At 48.0% G+C, this 16,685-nt stretch overlaps 1 protein-coding gene across 1 annotated transcript in view; it reads right to left on the bottom strand.

Moving 5' to 3' along the window:
• KDM5B (lysine demethylase 5B) overlaps positions 1-11,064 on the bottom strand; it is a 49,756-nt gene extending 38,692 nt beyond the window's left edge. The window contains exon 1 of the mRNA XM_057396562.1: positions 10,818-11,064. Within this exon, the coding sequence (XP_057252545.1) occupies positions 10,818-10,955 (138 nt within the window). The 5' untranslated portion in view covers positions 10,956-11,064. The remainder of the gene's footprint in view (positions 1-10,817) is intronic.
• Positions 11,065-16,685: the final 5,621 nt, after the last annotated feature.

Below are 16,685 nucleotides of genomic sequence, written 5' to 3'. Positions count from 1 at the left end.
TAAATACAACTCTAAAGCAATTTTATCCTTCAGATCTCTGACATCTCTCACATGCAGTTGGTTTGGCAATACCCAGCTTCACTAAACCAAATGAGATTTGATTTGAACTTGACAGTAATTTATTATCTATAAAATTATCTTATTATCACTAATTACAGAATGGAGATAATGCACGAGAGCTACTGACAGCAGAGTGAGACAAGAGCTTTCTACCAGGACAAGGAAAATGCTTCCTCAACACTGGCAGACTACAGCAACTGAAGTAAGACCAGCAGCATAAGCAGAAGATTTGTTGGTTTAGCAAACGTATTTAATAGAAAAACTAGTGTCTAATACAAGCATAGAGGATTTGCAAAGCAGTTTTCTTACTACAACCATCCAGGCTCAGCTCTGTATTATGACAACCTCATCCTGCCACCAGAACAGAAGCAGGTACGTTCGCAACTACAGAAAAGGGATGCAAGAGTCACTGAGAGCACAGGAAAACTGAAGAGCAAAGTGGAACACCAATCTGTGTGTTTTATCAAACATACATTGACTAATCCAGACCTCCACATTAGTAATATGGGAGTTTTCTGAGCCTACAAAGCATTTTCAGCACATCAAAACTTACCAAGGCCAGGCTGAAATTAAAAGATGAACCGGAAATTAGATGACCATCTAACAGGAGTCAGGATGACAAGGGATGCTCAGTCTTTAACCAGGGGGCCTTGCTTCTCAACCATTCTTGTTCTTTTAACACCACCACAAAGACCGGTGTCCAACTGAATGATGTCCCTAAACTAGATAAACTTAACCCTTCTTTAACTGACTATCTTGTTTGCCAGAACACCAAATGCAATGAAAATAGTAAGTGTGATGAAGAAAATGTTTGACACTCCTTTCTAACATCCTGCTATCTGGTGAATCATTTGAGACCCCAAACTGAGATGAGAAACATGACTGGGAGCATTTAGGACCCAATTTGAAAGCGCTGCACTTCGATGCAACAAATGGGGCTTCCGAGCCGAACCAAATGGTTTCATCATTAGTCAAAACTCTGGAGTTCGCTCTGTGTGCAGAGACAGACAGAAGACAGGCAACCAAAGCAGGAGAGGACAGACAGTAGTAACGACACACAGCACCCTTGGGACATGCTGGTGACAACAGTAAATTGCCAAAGGGCAAACTGCAAGATCCTAAACGCTTTGCTTAGGCTGAGAGAGTAAATGAAAGCAAAGAGGCATATGCTGACTGACTGCTTAGCTGAGTAGTAAGCCAAGGATGCCAAGTGGATGCCAAGTCTCCAGGCGGGCCATGCACTACCCTATAACAGGATCCTGCAGTAAGGAGCTGCAGAGGATGAGAAACAGGAATAAAAAGAAGAGGAGCAGGAGTTCAGCTCCCGAAGGCAATGGCACAGCCACTGGGCTTCAGGGCTAGTGCTTGCAGGCCATCAGCAAAGTCAAAGAGGTGGGACTGAGCACAGACGACTCTTCTGGTTGGGCTACATCCCCCGGCACAGTCTGCTGCTCTGGGGAGAAGCCCAGAGGAAAGCTGGCATGCCACTGGGCCACAACAGGAGGAACAGGATCCCCACCTGTGCCTACAAGTTCCAGCTCAGGCTCAGCCTTAAAGAAATAAAGATAGGAGGGTTCCCAGGACAGATAGAGACTTCGAAGCCACTGCTAAAAAGCAGCCTGTCTTCAGGCAGGACAGAAGCAAGCTCGTCCACTCCATTTCTGAAAGCAAATGAAGAGGTTTATGTGCATTATCTTACAGAAAACCTCATTCACAGCATGGCATACGGAAACACACCACTCCAGTGACCGGTTAGCTCCACACAGCTCCTATGTGCTAATGACTGGTATTCGTTTTTGGCCAAAAAGTGATGAATTTCCTAAGACCCTTGCTCTAGCAAGGAACCATGAATCTTGTCCATTGGGACAAGTAACGTGACTGCAGAGAACAGAAGCTTCCACAACAGGTATTTTCTGCACCTTGCGGTTCTGAGGTTTAATGTCACTAATGAACAGCCTGCACACCAGCACACTTCAATGCTACTTCAGCTCTTTTACAAGCAGCAGCTTTGGAAGCTCCATTTATTCAACAGGACTCTGACAGTTTTTCAGTCTATCAGGCAGATGGGTCCATCCACTACAAACAAACATTTAACAGCCTTAAGTGCTCAATTCTTAAGCAAGGAGAAAGTCATTGCAATAACTTCTGCTAAGAGACAGTAAATTGGCTTAATTCCTAAACAAGACTCTTCCAACCCTTCTTTAATAATTGTATTATTTCCTCAACAAAAAGCCTGCAAACACTTTGAAGCACAACTTACTAAGATACGGAGTATTAAGAGACGTATGTGCTTTGCAGGAACTGCCTTCATGCACCTTGGAAATGCAGCAGCACCACGAGAGGGAGCTTTTTAGTGCAATGTTCATTTGCAAAGCTGCTCATCCACAAGAGGAGCTGCAGTGTGGAAGAGCAGAGCACACACAGAGCAACTCTACAGGCCCACATCCCCTTAGGTGCATGTCTGAGGCAAGCCACCTCCATCCAGCACACACCTCCAAGGTCCTTCTACCTTAAGAAGATAAAATCCCAGACTGGTTTGGGCTGGAGAGGACGTTAAAGCTCATCCAGTTCCAACCCCCTGCCATGGGAAGGGATGCCTCACACTAAACCATGTCACCCAAGGTCCAGCCTGGTCTTGAACACTGTCAGGGATGGAGCATTCAGCACTTGTTTGGGCACCTTGTGCCAGCACCTCAGCACCCTCACAGGGGAGAACTTCTTCCTTATGTCCAACCTGAACTTCCCCTGCTTCAGTTTGCACCCATCACCCCTTGTCCTATCACTACAGTCCCTGCCTTTGTTAGCGTGTGTCTGTTATCCAAAGCTGGCAGAGCAAACCTGAACACAAATCCAGGCAAAAAATGAGACTGACACCAACATTTCCAAGTTGCGTTGCTCCTCCCAGAGCCGTGTTACAGGAAAGGCCTCCTGTAACTGCGGCTGTAAACCCCGCACCTCATCCAAACTCACTCTCTAATTAAGATTTAACCACCCCCACTCCCTTGAATTCAAGTGAACAAGAAATTACCACTGTCACTGCTAAGCTGCTCTACAGGTTAGCTCGCTTCAACTTCTTCCCTCATCTCCATCTCATTTGAACCAAGTATCTCCTTGCTTACTGGCCAAGAAGCTATTCATGAATGCTTCCTGGAAGCGATGGGTCAAGTCATTTTTCAATAAGCAAATACCTTTTTGCTTCTCTTTCCAGCCCTGCAAATAAAGATTTTCCTCAGGCTTTTTCCTGAGGTCTCTCCTGCTTTTTCAACATCCTTTGAAAACTGCAAGGAGCATTTGAGTTGCAATCTCTCCAATGCCAGACACACACACAAAAAGATGTCCCTTTCATTATGCTGCCAGACAGCATCTCCTAGTAAGCACCAAAGGAATATCTTGGTCATCCTTGCCAGAGAAACCCTTATTCATTCAGTTAACTATCTCGGTTCCCTGCTTCCCAGGATGCCCACCCTGCGAGCATGACCTACATTCTGCGTTCCCAGATCTATGATCTTGCCTGTGCCATGGTGTTAGATGATTGCTGCCTCCACGAGGGAGGGAGCAGACTCGGTGACTCAGGAGGTCCCTTTTCCTCTCGTACTTTTATGACTACTTTAAAACCACACTTGAAACACAGATGGCACAATCTGGGCCCAACCGATGAGCGCCGCCATTTATCGCCCCAGCAGCGGGGTCATCCACAAAGCTTCCTTTGGAACAGGAACTAATCCCTCTCTGACCCTGTTAAAAGGCTAACATTAGTTGGTACCTCCAATCACCAGCTAACCCAGTTTGTGGCGACACGGTCCTTGCTTGGTCGTTTTGAGCACGGGTGATTTTCCCAACAAAAACATTGAATTACTCCTTGCTAAGAAGGGACCCCGCACAGAGTAACATAACTTACATACAGGACTCATCAATGATACAAGCTTGGGGAGTATTTCTCATTTGAGACTGAACTGGGCTCTGCTATGCACTGCAGACTAGCAAGGGAGAACAAATGCAACCCCAAAACCTTCCCAGCTGAGAACCACAGCCAAAGACGACTTTGCCATGGGAATCACCTCTCCAGATCCCAGCATTTCTGTGCCTGCTCCACACTTGGGAGAGAAACAAAAGAGAGAAGTAAGGTAACCTGGAAATGATTCTCAAGTGTCAGGTCCTGCTCCATGAGACCCAAAGGTAGAGGACAGAAACTATACATGAGCTTTAAACATCAAAACAAAATAGGTCACAGGGTTTACATGTAAGAGACACCCATCTCCTCTCCATGGAAGGGACTGCATGGAGGAACAGATACCGAGGCACCAGGCAAGAACAAGCAATGTGCTAGCAGCCCTGCACAATCAGACACATGGGGTGCTGCACTCTGAGCACGAGCAGCGAATCCAAGATCCCCAATTCCCTTTGGAAGTGTTGACCAGCCCTTGAAGCAGAGCATCCATCAGCATGGGGCCAGGCTCAGCTGTCAGTGTCCAGCATGCCTCAAGAGCTATGCCACCTTCACTCAAGGCACAGTATGCTGTGGACAGACCTTTGCTCTGATCCCACAACACACTCCCGGCATGGACAGCACAGACTGTTGCTGGAGCCCTCTGGAGGTGGTGTGAACCCTCTCCAGAGCTGTAACTGGCAGCTTTCAGACCCAGACTTTAATCCCAGGGTAATTTGGATTAAGAACAAATGTAACAGCCACCCCAGAACAGCAGCAGACCAACTATGGACCATGCTGCTGGCTCCATCCTCCAGCAGCTGCAACAGCAACCACCCACTGCCCCAGCAGCCCCGGCTATTGACACTCTTGTTTGATCTGCTCAGATTCATTTTCACCTGTAAACCTCCTGTCAGTGAGGAGGATTTACTCACACACACGTAAGGGTGGGGGGCTGTATGACCCCAAAGTTCTCCCTGCCTTTTAAAAACACCCAACCTGGTCTCCTGAACATGCACCCCATGTCCCCCAGCAATGCCCATACATTGATTCCATTCACGGCCAGGGGAAGGGAGTTGTGTTTAGTTTGAAACTCTGCTTTCAGCTAACACTGTCCACCTCAAGCCAAACGAAACCCAACAAAACCTCCCCAAACCTGTCACTACTGTTGTCTGATAGAGTTTGGACTAAATAGTTTCATCTTAAGTTTTCAGTAAGCTTAACAGAGTGAGTGTTGAAACCCCCTCACTAGAGGAGACTGAGTCAAGGAGAGCATTTTCTCATCCTCCTTCGAGCACACTCCAATGTTTCAGGGTTTCAGAAGAGCAGCAAACACTAATACCTTAATTAAAGATCAGAGGAGACCAGCAAAGAGCCTGCTCTGAATCTACCCCATTTCACAGGATGACCCTGCACTGAACACAGCAAATGCCTCATTTAAAGTCCACATTTCCTAAAGAGCTTCCATGACTGGGCTCTTTCTTCACAAGAATCTGACAGGAACCTCAGCACTCAAACATTTCTTCCCCAAAACTGCACCCATTTGTGGTCCCAAAGCACCAGAAAGTGGCAACCCCACCTCCATCCTTCAGTTTTTCCTTAACAGCTGCTCACATTCTCAGTTCAAAGCTGTGGGCCCTGTTATCTAATTCAGTGGACCTGGCTTATGGACAGGAGCCTGTGGCTCCCCACTGAGCCTGAGGCAGTATGTGTGATGTGCTTCCAATGAAGCTCACTCACGTACTATCACTGAGTCCTCTCTGTCTTCTTTTTGACAGATCAACTGACAGAGCCCCTGCGTTGTGTCAAAGCAGAGGGACCACCACGACCAGCTTCCTGTTTAGGATGGAGTATAACAAGTCCTGCTTTGGTGATGGTCTGTTTTACAACTCCAGGTCCAGGAGACCACCAGAACCCTCAAGGTTGCTCCATAAGTGAACTGGGTTTTGTTCATAGTTGAATGGAGGAGTTTTGGCTTGTTTTGTGCTTTCGTTTTTCTCTCTCCATTAAAATGAAAGTAAATCAAGCCAAGGGCTGCACAAGCAGCCTCAACAGCCACTGGCTGGACCACTGTGGCTCCTCAGAGCCCATTGCTGGAGCAGCAGCCTTGCTTCTCAGAAGCCTTCAGGTTTCACCTGAACCTGTGTTTTAGGTTAACTCCCCCAAAACCCATTCTTTCATGTGCAGACCTCTTTCAGCACCCCTCTGCACCCTCTCCAGTTGTCAGATCGCTTTAAAATCCTCCAAAGAGTGCAGTATTTTCTACTCTCGTGCTGCCACACAGGTAAAATCACCCCATTTTTTCACTGAGAAACTCAAGAGCTGCACTCCCTAGTTTAGCCAAAGCATCCATTCCACCACTGCACTGGTTTCCACAAGGATCCACAGTTGTTTTCCTACAATCCTCTCTTCTACGACTAAACTATGCTCCTTTGCTCCTAAATGTAAAACCTCACATTGAGTCCTACTTCAGCGAACACTGTTTCATAACACTCACTGTTCATTAGGCAATTGGGATCCCTCTGTAATGAGTTACCCACTGGAAACCTGCAAAATACATGGAAGAGTTGCTTTTGTTCTTTTAGCCTTCTAATGAAAATTAGATCCCCTCAGCTTGAGGTTCCAAAAGACCATTAGAAACATATTCCTCATTCCAGTCTCATTACTAGTTAAAATCATTTGTGATTCCTTCAGCACAGCATCAATTGTGCACAAAACCAATTATTATAATTAGAATACTGGAACACACTACATCAATTTATAGATGTCAGATCATGGCAACACAACTGACCTAACCAAGCAGAGAGGCTCGCAGAAAACAATGACACTGATTTGACAATGCCAGTTTCCATACAAGGCTACTTCATGCTATCACCTTTTGAGTTCAGGCTGCAGGAGCCAGTCCTCTACCCTGGAGTGAGATGTGGTCAGCAACTCCATAAAGAATTTAAACCCATAAAGAAGTTAATTCCTTCTGTCCTCTTGAAAGTTTCACAATATTCCAGGATCCACTGAAAAATGTGAGCCAGTAACTTTGAGATCTCCAGTATCAATTCCTTTAAGACTTCAGGTACATTAATACAGATTTTCTAATCTTCAAACACTTAGTTTTATCATGGTAGACTTCAGGTTACTTGGAGGCCTCAACTGCACTTCTCCACATTCACATTATTTAAAGCAAAGAAATTTAACCCAGATTTTCAGTTTTCATTTTTGGCCATGGGGAAATCCTGATGGTTTTAGTATACTGTACGATACTGTATAATTTGAAATGGATTCATATGGTAAGCAAGGCTCAAGTAATTGTTATTAGCTATTTCTTCACGGCAGCAAAGCAGCAACACAACAAAGCAGAAGGAAGAGTCCATTCTCAAGAAGAACCTGGAGCAGGAATGGTACCAAATGCTCTAGGTTTTCCCTTTCACCCTTGAAGCTAGACTTCAAATTCATTAGACTGTTTGCTTTCATTAATTGCTATTAACTACCTACTTTGAACAATGACACCATCCTCAAGCAACACTTCATTTCATTCCTTTAAATGCCCCCAGTCATTTGCAGAGCCATCTTAACATCTTCCAGAACATCAGGCCACCCTTGAGATGCCACGTTTCCGAACAAAGCACTGTTCCAGATTACCATTTCAATACAGAAATCCTAATAAAGGATGTTCTGAGCTCGCAGAAAAAAACCCTAACCACAAATGAGCACACGATGGACTGCACACAAGTTGCGCCCCATCATCTGCTGCATCCATCATGCAGTTCCTCACTGCCACTTCCACAGCAAAGAGCCAAAGCATCTCTAATGTATGTAGCACGTCAACTACCAGAAGCAATCACCACTGGTAGAGTCTCAAACCTTGCCTGAACACGTTGCTGCCAACGACGCTGCCTACTTGTGCTCAAGTCTGCTGCGACAAAGCCTTTGCTTCACTGTTCCATACAGTGAATATAGTTATTGTTGCACCCTTCACAAGACAGTGCAGTATCCCGGAATCATCCAAACAAGAGCCAAACTAAGTCATCAGTGATGACTGGAACAAACTGCACTGTAACAAAGAGGAAGAAATCTTCTTTCGAGCGCCCAACTGCAAACTGCTACGCAGAAATACACCTCCTGTCGTATTCTCCATGTTCTTTCATCCTGTAAAATGTGCAATGATCACCCAGAATCCACTGTCTTCCACCCAGATGTCTACAGTACATCAGATGCCTCGATACCCCCATCATAGAACAGTTCACTGCCTTCAAAGCCTGCCACACAACACAAGCCATGACAGATGTGCTTTTCTCCACATTTATCTGGTGCCCAGCTAACGCCAGAAGAAAGGTACCCAGGAAGATGACCCTGGCCCTTTGGAGATGAGGGAGCAAGTCCCTTTGTGGTCTGGTGCTGAAACATCAAAGCTAGCTTAGGCGTAAGGACTTCTCCATGAGCACACTGTGAAGCTACAGCTGGGCACCACTAGGCTTGCACTTTATTACTCCACATTAGAGTTCAGATACAAAAGCACAAATTCATCTGCTGATAATTATCCAGCAGAGTTTAAGCTAAAATAACGTGAGCCCAGCAACCAAATGTTTTATCAGCAGTGATCCTGGCAGCTCGCAGTGCTGCTGCCTGCTCACCAGCACGTACCCACATTGACAACATGGGCACAAGATTCCCTTGGATGCACGAAGGTTTCAACCCTTGGCCATTGCTGAGCAATGCTTTCAGCTGGAAGGGGTACGATTTTGAGAAGAGGTCGGTGTAGTTTGTAGCTCTCAGTATACGAAACCGCTTGTCTACACTGACAAGAGCAATAGCTGAAGATTTACTGCATCTTCTGCCTTCAGGAACTACATCAACTTCACAGCTTTGCCTGGTGGATGGAAGAGCTCCCTCTACGCTCTAGGTTGGAGAAGGAGCAACTGCACTTGCATAAGGCATCCAAGTCATTACGTAGGGTCGATAGAAGCCAGGGCAGCTGAGCTCTCCTGAAAGCCAGGCTCCACACAGCTGCGAGGTGTGCAGCTTCCACAACTCCAACTATTCTCATCCTACTTCTAAATACCTTCAGGATGATCATAAATACAGACAGATATTAGCTCTTTAGTAAGTGAAGATGAGTGTGCCAAAAATGCAGTTGTAATAAGTAAGTCATTCCTTCAGAGAGCTGTTCATTTACAGCTCTCTAGCAGATAATATGGCTTATGAGAAGCCCTTATTACAGGGTTTTGGCTTTTTACACAAGCAGCCAAGAAACACAGATGAGGGTTTCTTTTTGTCAAACAAATCACAAAAGAAAAAACCTTCATAAAAACTCTGTTCTGCTCAGAGCTGCTGGAATATTGTTGACAATATACAAGCCCAAAAGATTACCCTACTCAAAAATATGATGTAAGTCCACGGTTGACTGTATAATAAAAACCATCTCAGCCCCCTGTGTCAGCATTTGGCCAGCATATTCTACCTCAACATGAATTCAAGAGTGTTCTTGTGTGTGTTCACACCACTGCAAACTGCCCTCTTCTTACAGAGAACAGAAACATCTTCCTCTCCGATGAGATTCACTTTGTTCAGTTTGCTACAAACATTTCTATCATCTCACAGAGTCACGCAGCGAGTCGCTTCTATTTTAATTTGGAAGGAAAAGGATGGTTACCAACAGGAGTCCCAGCAACGATCAAAACACGAAACTGAGCAGCATGTGTTCCTGAATGCTATTTCTCTGAACTCAAAGTCTCACTGACAAAACTTAAGTCTGCAGCAATGTTTTTGTCAGCTTTGCCTCTGGCTGGATGAGACTCTGGGCTCTCGCTGCGGTTCAGCAGTCTGGTTGTTGCCACCACGTTAACCACCTCCATCCAGCCGCACCACCCCAGACCTGCACACCCTCCACTTGGAGAAAGAGCAAATCCTTTAAAGTCGAGGTGATTCACATCTGTTTCTTAATGAGATTTTGACCCCAAGCAGCCCATCTCCTCACCAGAGCGGCTGTTTATCCCTTTAAACAAACTAACAATTTTGACTACGCAAACTATGGCTCCAAGATGCTCACAGTATTTCTCCGCACACTGAGTGGACCAACAAAAGGAAATCAGAATTCACAGCCCAATTCTGAGCTTACTACACCATCCATGGAGATGATGATGATGAAGAGGAAGGCTTATTACTCTCCCCACTGTGTGTTGCATTCTAAAATGGTGGCCATGTCTGTCTAGGCTTCAGCTCGCAGAGGCTCCAACCAAACTCCCAGCTGCGGAGTTTGGTGGTGCTCAACTTGAGGAGCCAGTTACCTGCGTTAAAACTGCGCCGGGCCGGACCGAGGGAAGCCCCCGCGGGTCCGGGCCAGCCGAGCAGAGCTCTCCCCAGCCCCGCACCACCACAATGCCAACATGGAGGGCAACACCCAGCAGCTGCCTCCGACGGGGCTCGGCGCGGGGACCGCTCACCCCCAGCAGCCGCTTCAAGGCTCCGGCCAACTTGCAACTACCTGGGCCGAGCCCCGGGGCCCGAGGAGGGGAAGGCCGGGCCCGAGGGGCGGCGCGGCCGGGGTCAACCGCTGCCCCGCTCACCCCCGGCGGCCGCTCCGGCCACTTTCCGACCGGGCAGCCCCGGTACTTGGGAGCGACTTGGCGGGGGAGCCGGGGGGCGGCCGCCGTCCAGCCCCGCGGGCGCTCAAACTTCGAGGCGGCCGCAAAGCCCCGGAGTCACCTGCGCGCCCGCGGGGAGCGGAGCGGCCGCCGTTGTGAGGGGTTGGGGGGGGGAAAAGGGGTGGTCGCCGGTGCGGGCCGGGCCGGGCCGCCACACAAAGGCCGTTCCCCGGCGGCGCCATGCGGGCACTCACCGGCGGCGGCCGCACCTTGCAGATGCCGGTCTGCTCGGCGATGGGCCGGATCTTGTGGATGAAGGCGAAGGGGTCGGCGAACTCCTCCCAGCTGGGCTCGAAGACGGGGCACTCGGGCGGGGGCAGGAACTCGGCCATGGCCCGGGCCAGGGGCCGCTCCGCCGGCGCGGCCGCTCCGAACGATCCTGCAAGCACCGCGGGTTGGCCGAAAACCGCTGGAACGGGACGTGCTCCTCCGCCGGGAGGGGGGCGGAGGGGAAGGGGGGGGGGGGGCCGGGAGATGGAGAGCGAGAGAAAAAGAGTCCGCCCCGGCCTGGGCGGGGGGAGGGGGCGGTGGCCGCCCCGCTTTGCAGACCCCGGCTGGGCACAGCGCGCACTGCCCGGGGCCCTCGGTGCCGTGGGGCAGCGGGGTCTGGGGGTTGGTGAGCGGGAAGGGGCCTTCCAGCCCCATTGAGCCGGCATTAACGGCACTGGGGAAGGCCCAGCTCTGCTTTGCTGGTGGCAAACGCACCCTGAGAGCCATCCTAGCCCCGAGGTGCTCCCCACGGCCAAGCTCTCCACATGGGGTGTCCGGGGGAAGACGCCGGTTCCCTGGCCTCCTGCGTGCTGTTGGGGCACGTAATGATGGACAAAGCCCTGGGTTCCAGCGTGAGGTGGTGAACGTCGTTGTCCTCGCTTGAAAATGGAGCGGGGGAAAGGGCTTTGGTGAAGTGTTTGTGTGCAGACATGGGCGAAGGCAGCCATCATCACCGGAGCCTCCCTCAGTGGGAACCAGAGGGTGACAGAGCTGAGTGGGGCTGAAACAGCCCCATTGCACTGCATCACAGATTGGGTTGGGTTGGAAGGGACCTTAAAGCTCCTCCAGCTCCAGCCCCTGCCACGGGCAGGGACCCCTTCCATAGAGCAGCTTGCTCCAAGCCCCTGTGTCCAACCTGGCCTTGAACACTGCCAGGGATGGGGCAGCCACAGCTTCTCTGGGCACCCTGTGCCAGCGCCTCAGCACCCTCACAGGGAAGAGCTTCTGCCTAAGAGCTCATCTCAGTCTCCCCTCGGGCAGGTTAAAGCCATTCCCCTTGGCCTGTCCCTACATCCCTTGTCCCAAGCCCCTCTCCAGCTTTCCTGCAGCCCCTTCAGGCACTGGAGCTGCTCTCAGGTCTCCCCTTCAGGAGCCTTCTCTTCTCCAGGCTGCCCCAGCCCAGCTCTCTCAGCCTGGCTCCAGAGCAGAGCTGCTCCAGCCCTCGCAGCATCTCCATGGCCTCCTCTGGCCTCGCTCCAACAGCTCCACGTCCCTCTTGTGCTGCTGCCCCAGAGCTGGATGAGGACCACAGTGGGGGGTCACCCCAGAGCACAGCAGAGGGGCAGGATCCCCTCCCTGCCCTGCTGCTCGCTCTGGGGCCCAGCACATGGGGTGGGTTCTGGGCTTGGGTGCACACTGCTGGGTTATGGGGAGCTCCTCATCAGCCAACACCCTGCTCAGTTCAGGTCTGTCACAGCAAGAGCTGGTGCTGCAGGCAGTTCCCATGAGTGCCGGCTGCATCCGCCTGGGACAACAGGAACACTGAGGGGAGCTTTGGGCCTCCACGCAGAGAGGGGATGCCTGCACCGTGGGCTCTGATAAAGCAAACCAAACAGCTCCCAGGTGCTCCACAAATGGCAGTGCTTAAGAACAGACACTAACAGGACACAGGCTTCACTCCAGAAATACCCAGAAGCAAGCTGGAGGAGATCCTGCCCATGAGAGTGCAGAGGCAAGCTAAGTGAAACTCCACTGAAGCCAAAGCACTCATTTCATCAGTAGGGAGTGTGGCCTAATTAAAATCCTCCCTGTTTAGGTGATTACAATAGAGGGCAGGGAGGGAAATACGCTGAGCCTCTCAGCTCTGTCAGGACCCAGGCTCCTGGGAACAAACAGATGCAGTAAGCAGGGGCTGTGACAGCTCAAACCAGTTCTCCTGGGCAGCCCAGCAGCCTGTACAAACCTGCACGGCAGTGGTTGTGTGTGTTTCCTCATCGAGGCCACAAGAGTTCTACGTCTCCGGAACACCGGCTGCTCCCAGAGATGCTGATGCCTGTCAGTCCTTGAGCCAGTCGGGTGTCAAGCTACTGCAGTCTCAGAATCCTGGTTGGAAACACAGTGTCCTCAACATACCAGACCCCACACACTTCATAAGCGCAGCTTCCAGCTCACAGCTTCCTACTGATTCGGAGAAAACGCCAGGAACAAACTCGCCAACAGTTTCAAACTGACAAGCAGGTATTCTTTATTGCAGCACTGGGAGGCACGGGGGAGAGCTCCTCCTAACGTGTGTCCCCGAATTGCTCTACAGGTTATCCTTATGCGGTCACTGAGCATATTACATCATTTTCCAAAAGGTTTCCGGCACGCATACAAAATGTGGTGGTCTTTTCCCAACAAGCTTAATTAACATTACAGACATGGCAATCATCCTGGCCTCCTACTTATCAGTGAGTTTAACTGCTCTCATCCTGGGCATCTGCTAGTCCCTGATACTCCTCATCCCAGGTCCTGTCCTTCTATTCTGCTTTTCTCACACCTTTTGTATTGAGGCCCTGAGGGCCTGAAACTTTGTCTACCTGCAAGCACCGCAGTTATTTTCCATTACAAAGCCCTCAAACTTAACATTACTTAGAACTGATTACATTTGGTACTTTTGTGCCTCCTTGTCTCAAATCCCCCTTTTTTTCTGTCCTTTTGCAAATTCTTTTGCAACATTTTATATACTGCCATTACCATCTAGAGTCTTTTTGAAATAGTTTCCTGTTTCTACTTGATGCTTGACTTCATTTCTTTTCCAATCTTCATAACTTACTACAAATCGTTTACAATACCGGAAAGAAAATTATATCATAGCACAAGTAATCAATATTAAAACAACTAATATTAATATTCCTGCAACCAGTTGCCTTAACCAGGAGAGATTAGGTAACCATGAGGTTAACTTTTTCCATATCTCTTCAACCCCCCAGGAGGTATCATCCTTGGCCAGTTCATGAAATATCTTAGTTTGTTTCCAAATTTCCTCCAGATCTGTTTCAATCCTGCCACTTTGATCTATATAGGAACAGCAACTTTCATTGATTATGGAACAGACCCCTCCTTGTGAGGCCAATAACATGTCTAGGGCCATTCGGTTCTGCAGTAACATTTTAGATAGTTATCTCTTCTTGTTCAGCTTGGGTTATATCAATGGTTCTCTTTTCCATTTCCTCTATAGTTGCTATTTACGATTGTCCTCTTTAATTGACTTACTCCCAAAGATGGAATTAGCCATCTCACAAAACTATGAAATGCAGTGTTTCGTTCAGCAATAGGGCTAACCCCTCGCTTAATCCGTTTAGCAAAACTTCTAACCCAGGTTCCAGGAGGATGCGTGTCAATAATAGCAAGATTTGGTATCACAGCACCTAAGGTGCATGCCCCCTTCCAGCTGGGGGGTAGGGTCTTATAAGCATTTTTCCCACATGACCAGTACCATCCTCTCCCTTCAGGAAGGGGCCACCACTGAACCACGATACCATCTATATTAATAGTATGATTACAATGGGAGTAGTGACCTGCACCTGTGGCATTTAAACAAGCATAGTCTCCTACCCTGGTTCCTGGTGTGATACAACTTTGTATACAGGTATAATATTCTTTACTTGGACTAGGATCAGCTATCCCAAATTTTAACCTTTCCCTTGGATATAGGTTGCTGGTGTTTGCCCACAAATTAGTCCATGAGACAGCATTGGGAATTGGAACACCAATTAAAGGTAGGTCCGGATTTTCCCCTGATTTAGGCAGCTGTGCACACACCCAGCAGTCACCACTACGATTAAAAACATTAGTAACATTCTGCATTAACTTCAGGTGTAAGTTTTGGTCCCAAGCTGGTACACCAGTTATCATGTAAGTCCAAATTATGACCGGTACAATTTCATACGTAAGGGTCCTGAAGGTTCGATCTGCCATGTCTTCTCAGGTTCTGATGCTTGCTTTATTCTTGAATAATGTATCCAAGCAGGTTGTTCCTTTATCTTCACTGCTCAAAGGTGGTCAGTAATATCTGGTACGGTCTGCTCCACTTCTCCTGTAGAGGATATCCTGAAAAATTCTTAACATAATCCCAGTCTCCGGATCTAAAAGGGTGAATTGGGTAATCCAAACCTCTTGCTCTTGTCCCTAATATTCTCTTATTTATTTCTTCTAATTGTTTTCCCAGATTGACCAGAAACTGTTGGAGATAGCCTTCTCCCACTTCCTGAAGGCTCTCTCCTTTAAACTGGGACTGATATGGTCTTCCATATAAAATTTTACATGGGATAGCCTCTTCTTCTGACCGAGGTGTGGTTCAAATTCTCAATAGAGCCAGTGGTAAAGCTTAGTATCAATATCTTGACATATTTTACTAATCTGTTGTTTGATCATCTTTTCTACTTGCCCACTGGCCTGAGGCCTGTAAGGAACATGTCGTTGCCAATCAATTTCTAATTTTTGTTAATTTCTTGTAACTATTTTGCACTAAAGGGCGAGCCTGGGTCGGAAGAAATTGCCTCTGGTACTCCAAAACAAGGTATTATACTGTTTAACAGTGTTCCAATTCCGTGTCTTGCATTATTTATTCTACAGGGGAATGCTTCTGGCCACCCTGAAAAAGTATTCGTTAACACCAACAAATACTGGTCTCGGTAATTCAGAAAAATTTATTTGCCAGTGCTGTCCCGGATAACTTCCTCCCAGTTGTACCAATTTGATTTCTATTTTCAATTTTAGGATTATTCTTGAGACAGAGCTGACATTGTCACTAATTAAACTGTGTTATATAGATTCCTTCCTGCAATTTGTTCATCTAAGTATTTATACAAGGAGTTGCTACCCCAATGAGCTTTGTTACGTTTCTCCTGAATTAGCTTCCAGAGTTGGTTATAGGGGATCACAATTCACCCATCAGGTATCTGAACCCAATCTTTGTTTTCCTCTCCTTTGAGATCTCCAATCAATTTTCTATCCTCCTTTGAATATCTAGGTTTAGATTTCTCAATCGTTAGTTTGCCGTCAGGGATTAAAGGAATGAGTTTGGATTGTTCAGGTTCTCCTTTGGCTTCAGAATCGGCCAAATTTCACCTTGTTGATGCCCTCGACAATACATAATAGCTACTTCCTCAGGTAGCTGAACAGCTTTCAGTAGTCTCTTGTGTGTTCAATGGTCCTCGTTCTTTCCAGATGGCACCATGTGCATGGACCACACCAAATGCATCAAATATTTATCCTTTTGTCTTTAGCCAATTCCAGGGCACGTTCCAGAGGTTTCTTTCAAATCTGGTTGACTTGACTATACAGTTTCATATAGTGGCTAAGCAGTCCTGTGTTAACAGTTCTGTTGGCTGTTCCTGCAAAAGGATGCTGGGTTGGCAACATTAGTGATCACAATTTCTATATCATCATGTTGCACAGGGGTGGCCTGGTATTTTTAAAAAACATGAAGGAGATAACCAGTGGGCTTCTTTCTGTTCCAGGAATGCTGGTACACCATGGGACACTAGTACAGTAATTCTGGTCCCAAGGTAAATATGAGGGCCTCTTCAATATTCATGACAACTCCCACATCTGTAACAAATTCTTCTCCCTCCGAATTAACGCTGAATAAGTTGCTCCTGTATCCACTAAAATTCCACTTTATTCCCTCTAGTCCCTAGTTTTAATTTAACCACTGGATCTGCTAGGGTAGATTCCCCAGGTCCCTTGTCAAGTCTTGTTCCAATTCAGCCACTGGAGCCACCCCATGGCACTCTCCCCCCCCAGGGCAGTCTCACTTCCAACGTCCAAAACTCCCTACAGCACACGCACACCCCGATTCGGTCCCA

This window comes from Pezoporus wallicus, unplaced genomic scaffold, assembly GCF_028554395.1.
Source record: "Pezoporus wallicus isolate ANWC-B61680 ecotype Strahan unplaced genomic scaffold, APGP_CSIRO_Pwel_v1 contig_14788, whole genome shotgun sequence".
In the NCBI taxonomy this organism is placed as follows: Eukaryota; Metazoa; Chordata; class Aves; order Psittaciformes; family Psittacidae; genus Pezoporus; species Pezoporus wallicus.
The sequence above is the reverse complement of the archived record's forward strand: the minus strand, read 5'-3'. Positions and strand labels throughout refer to the sequence as shown.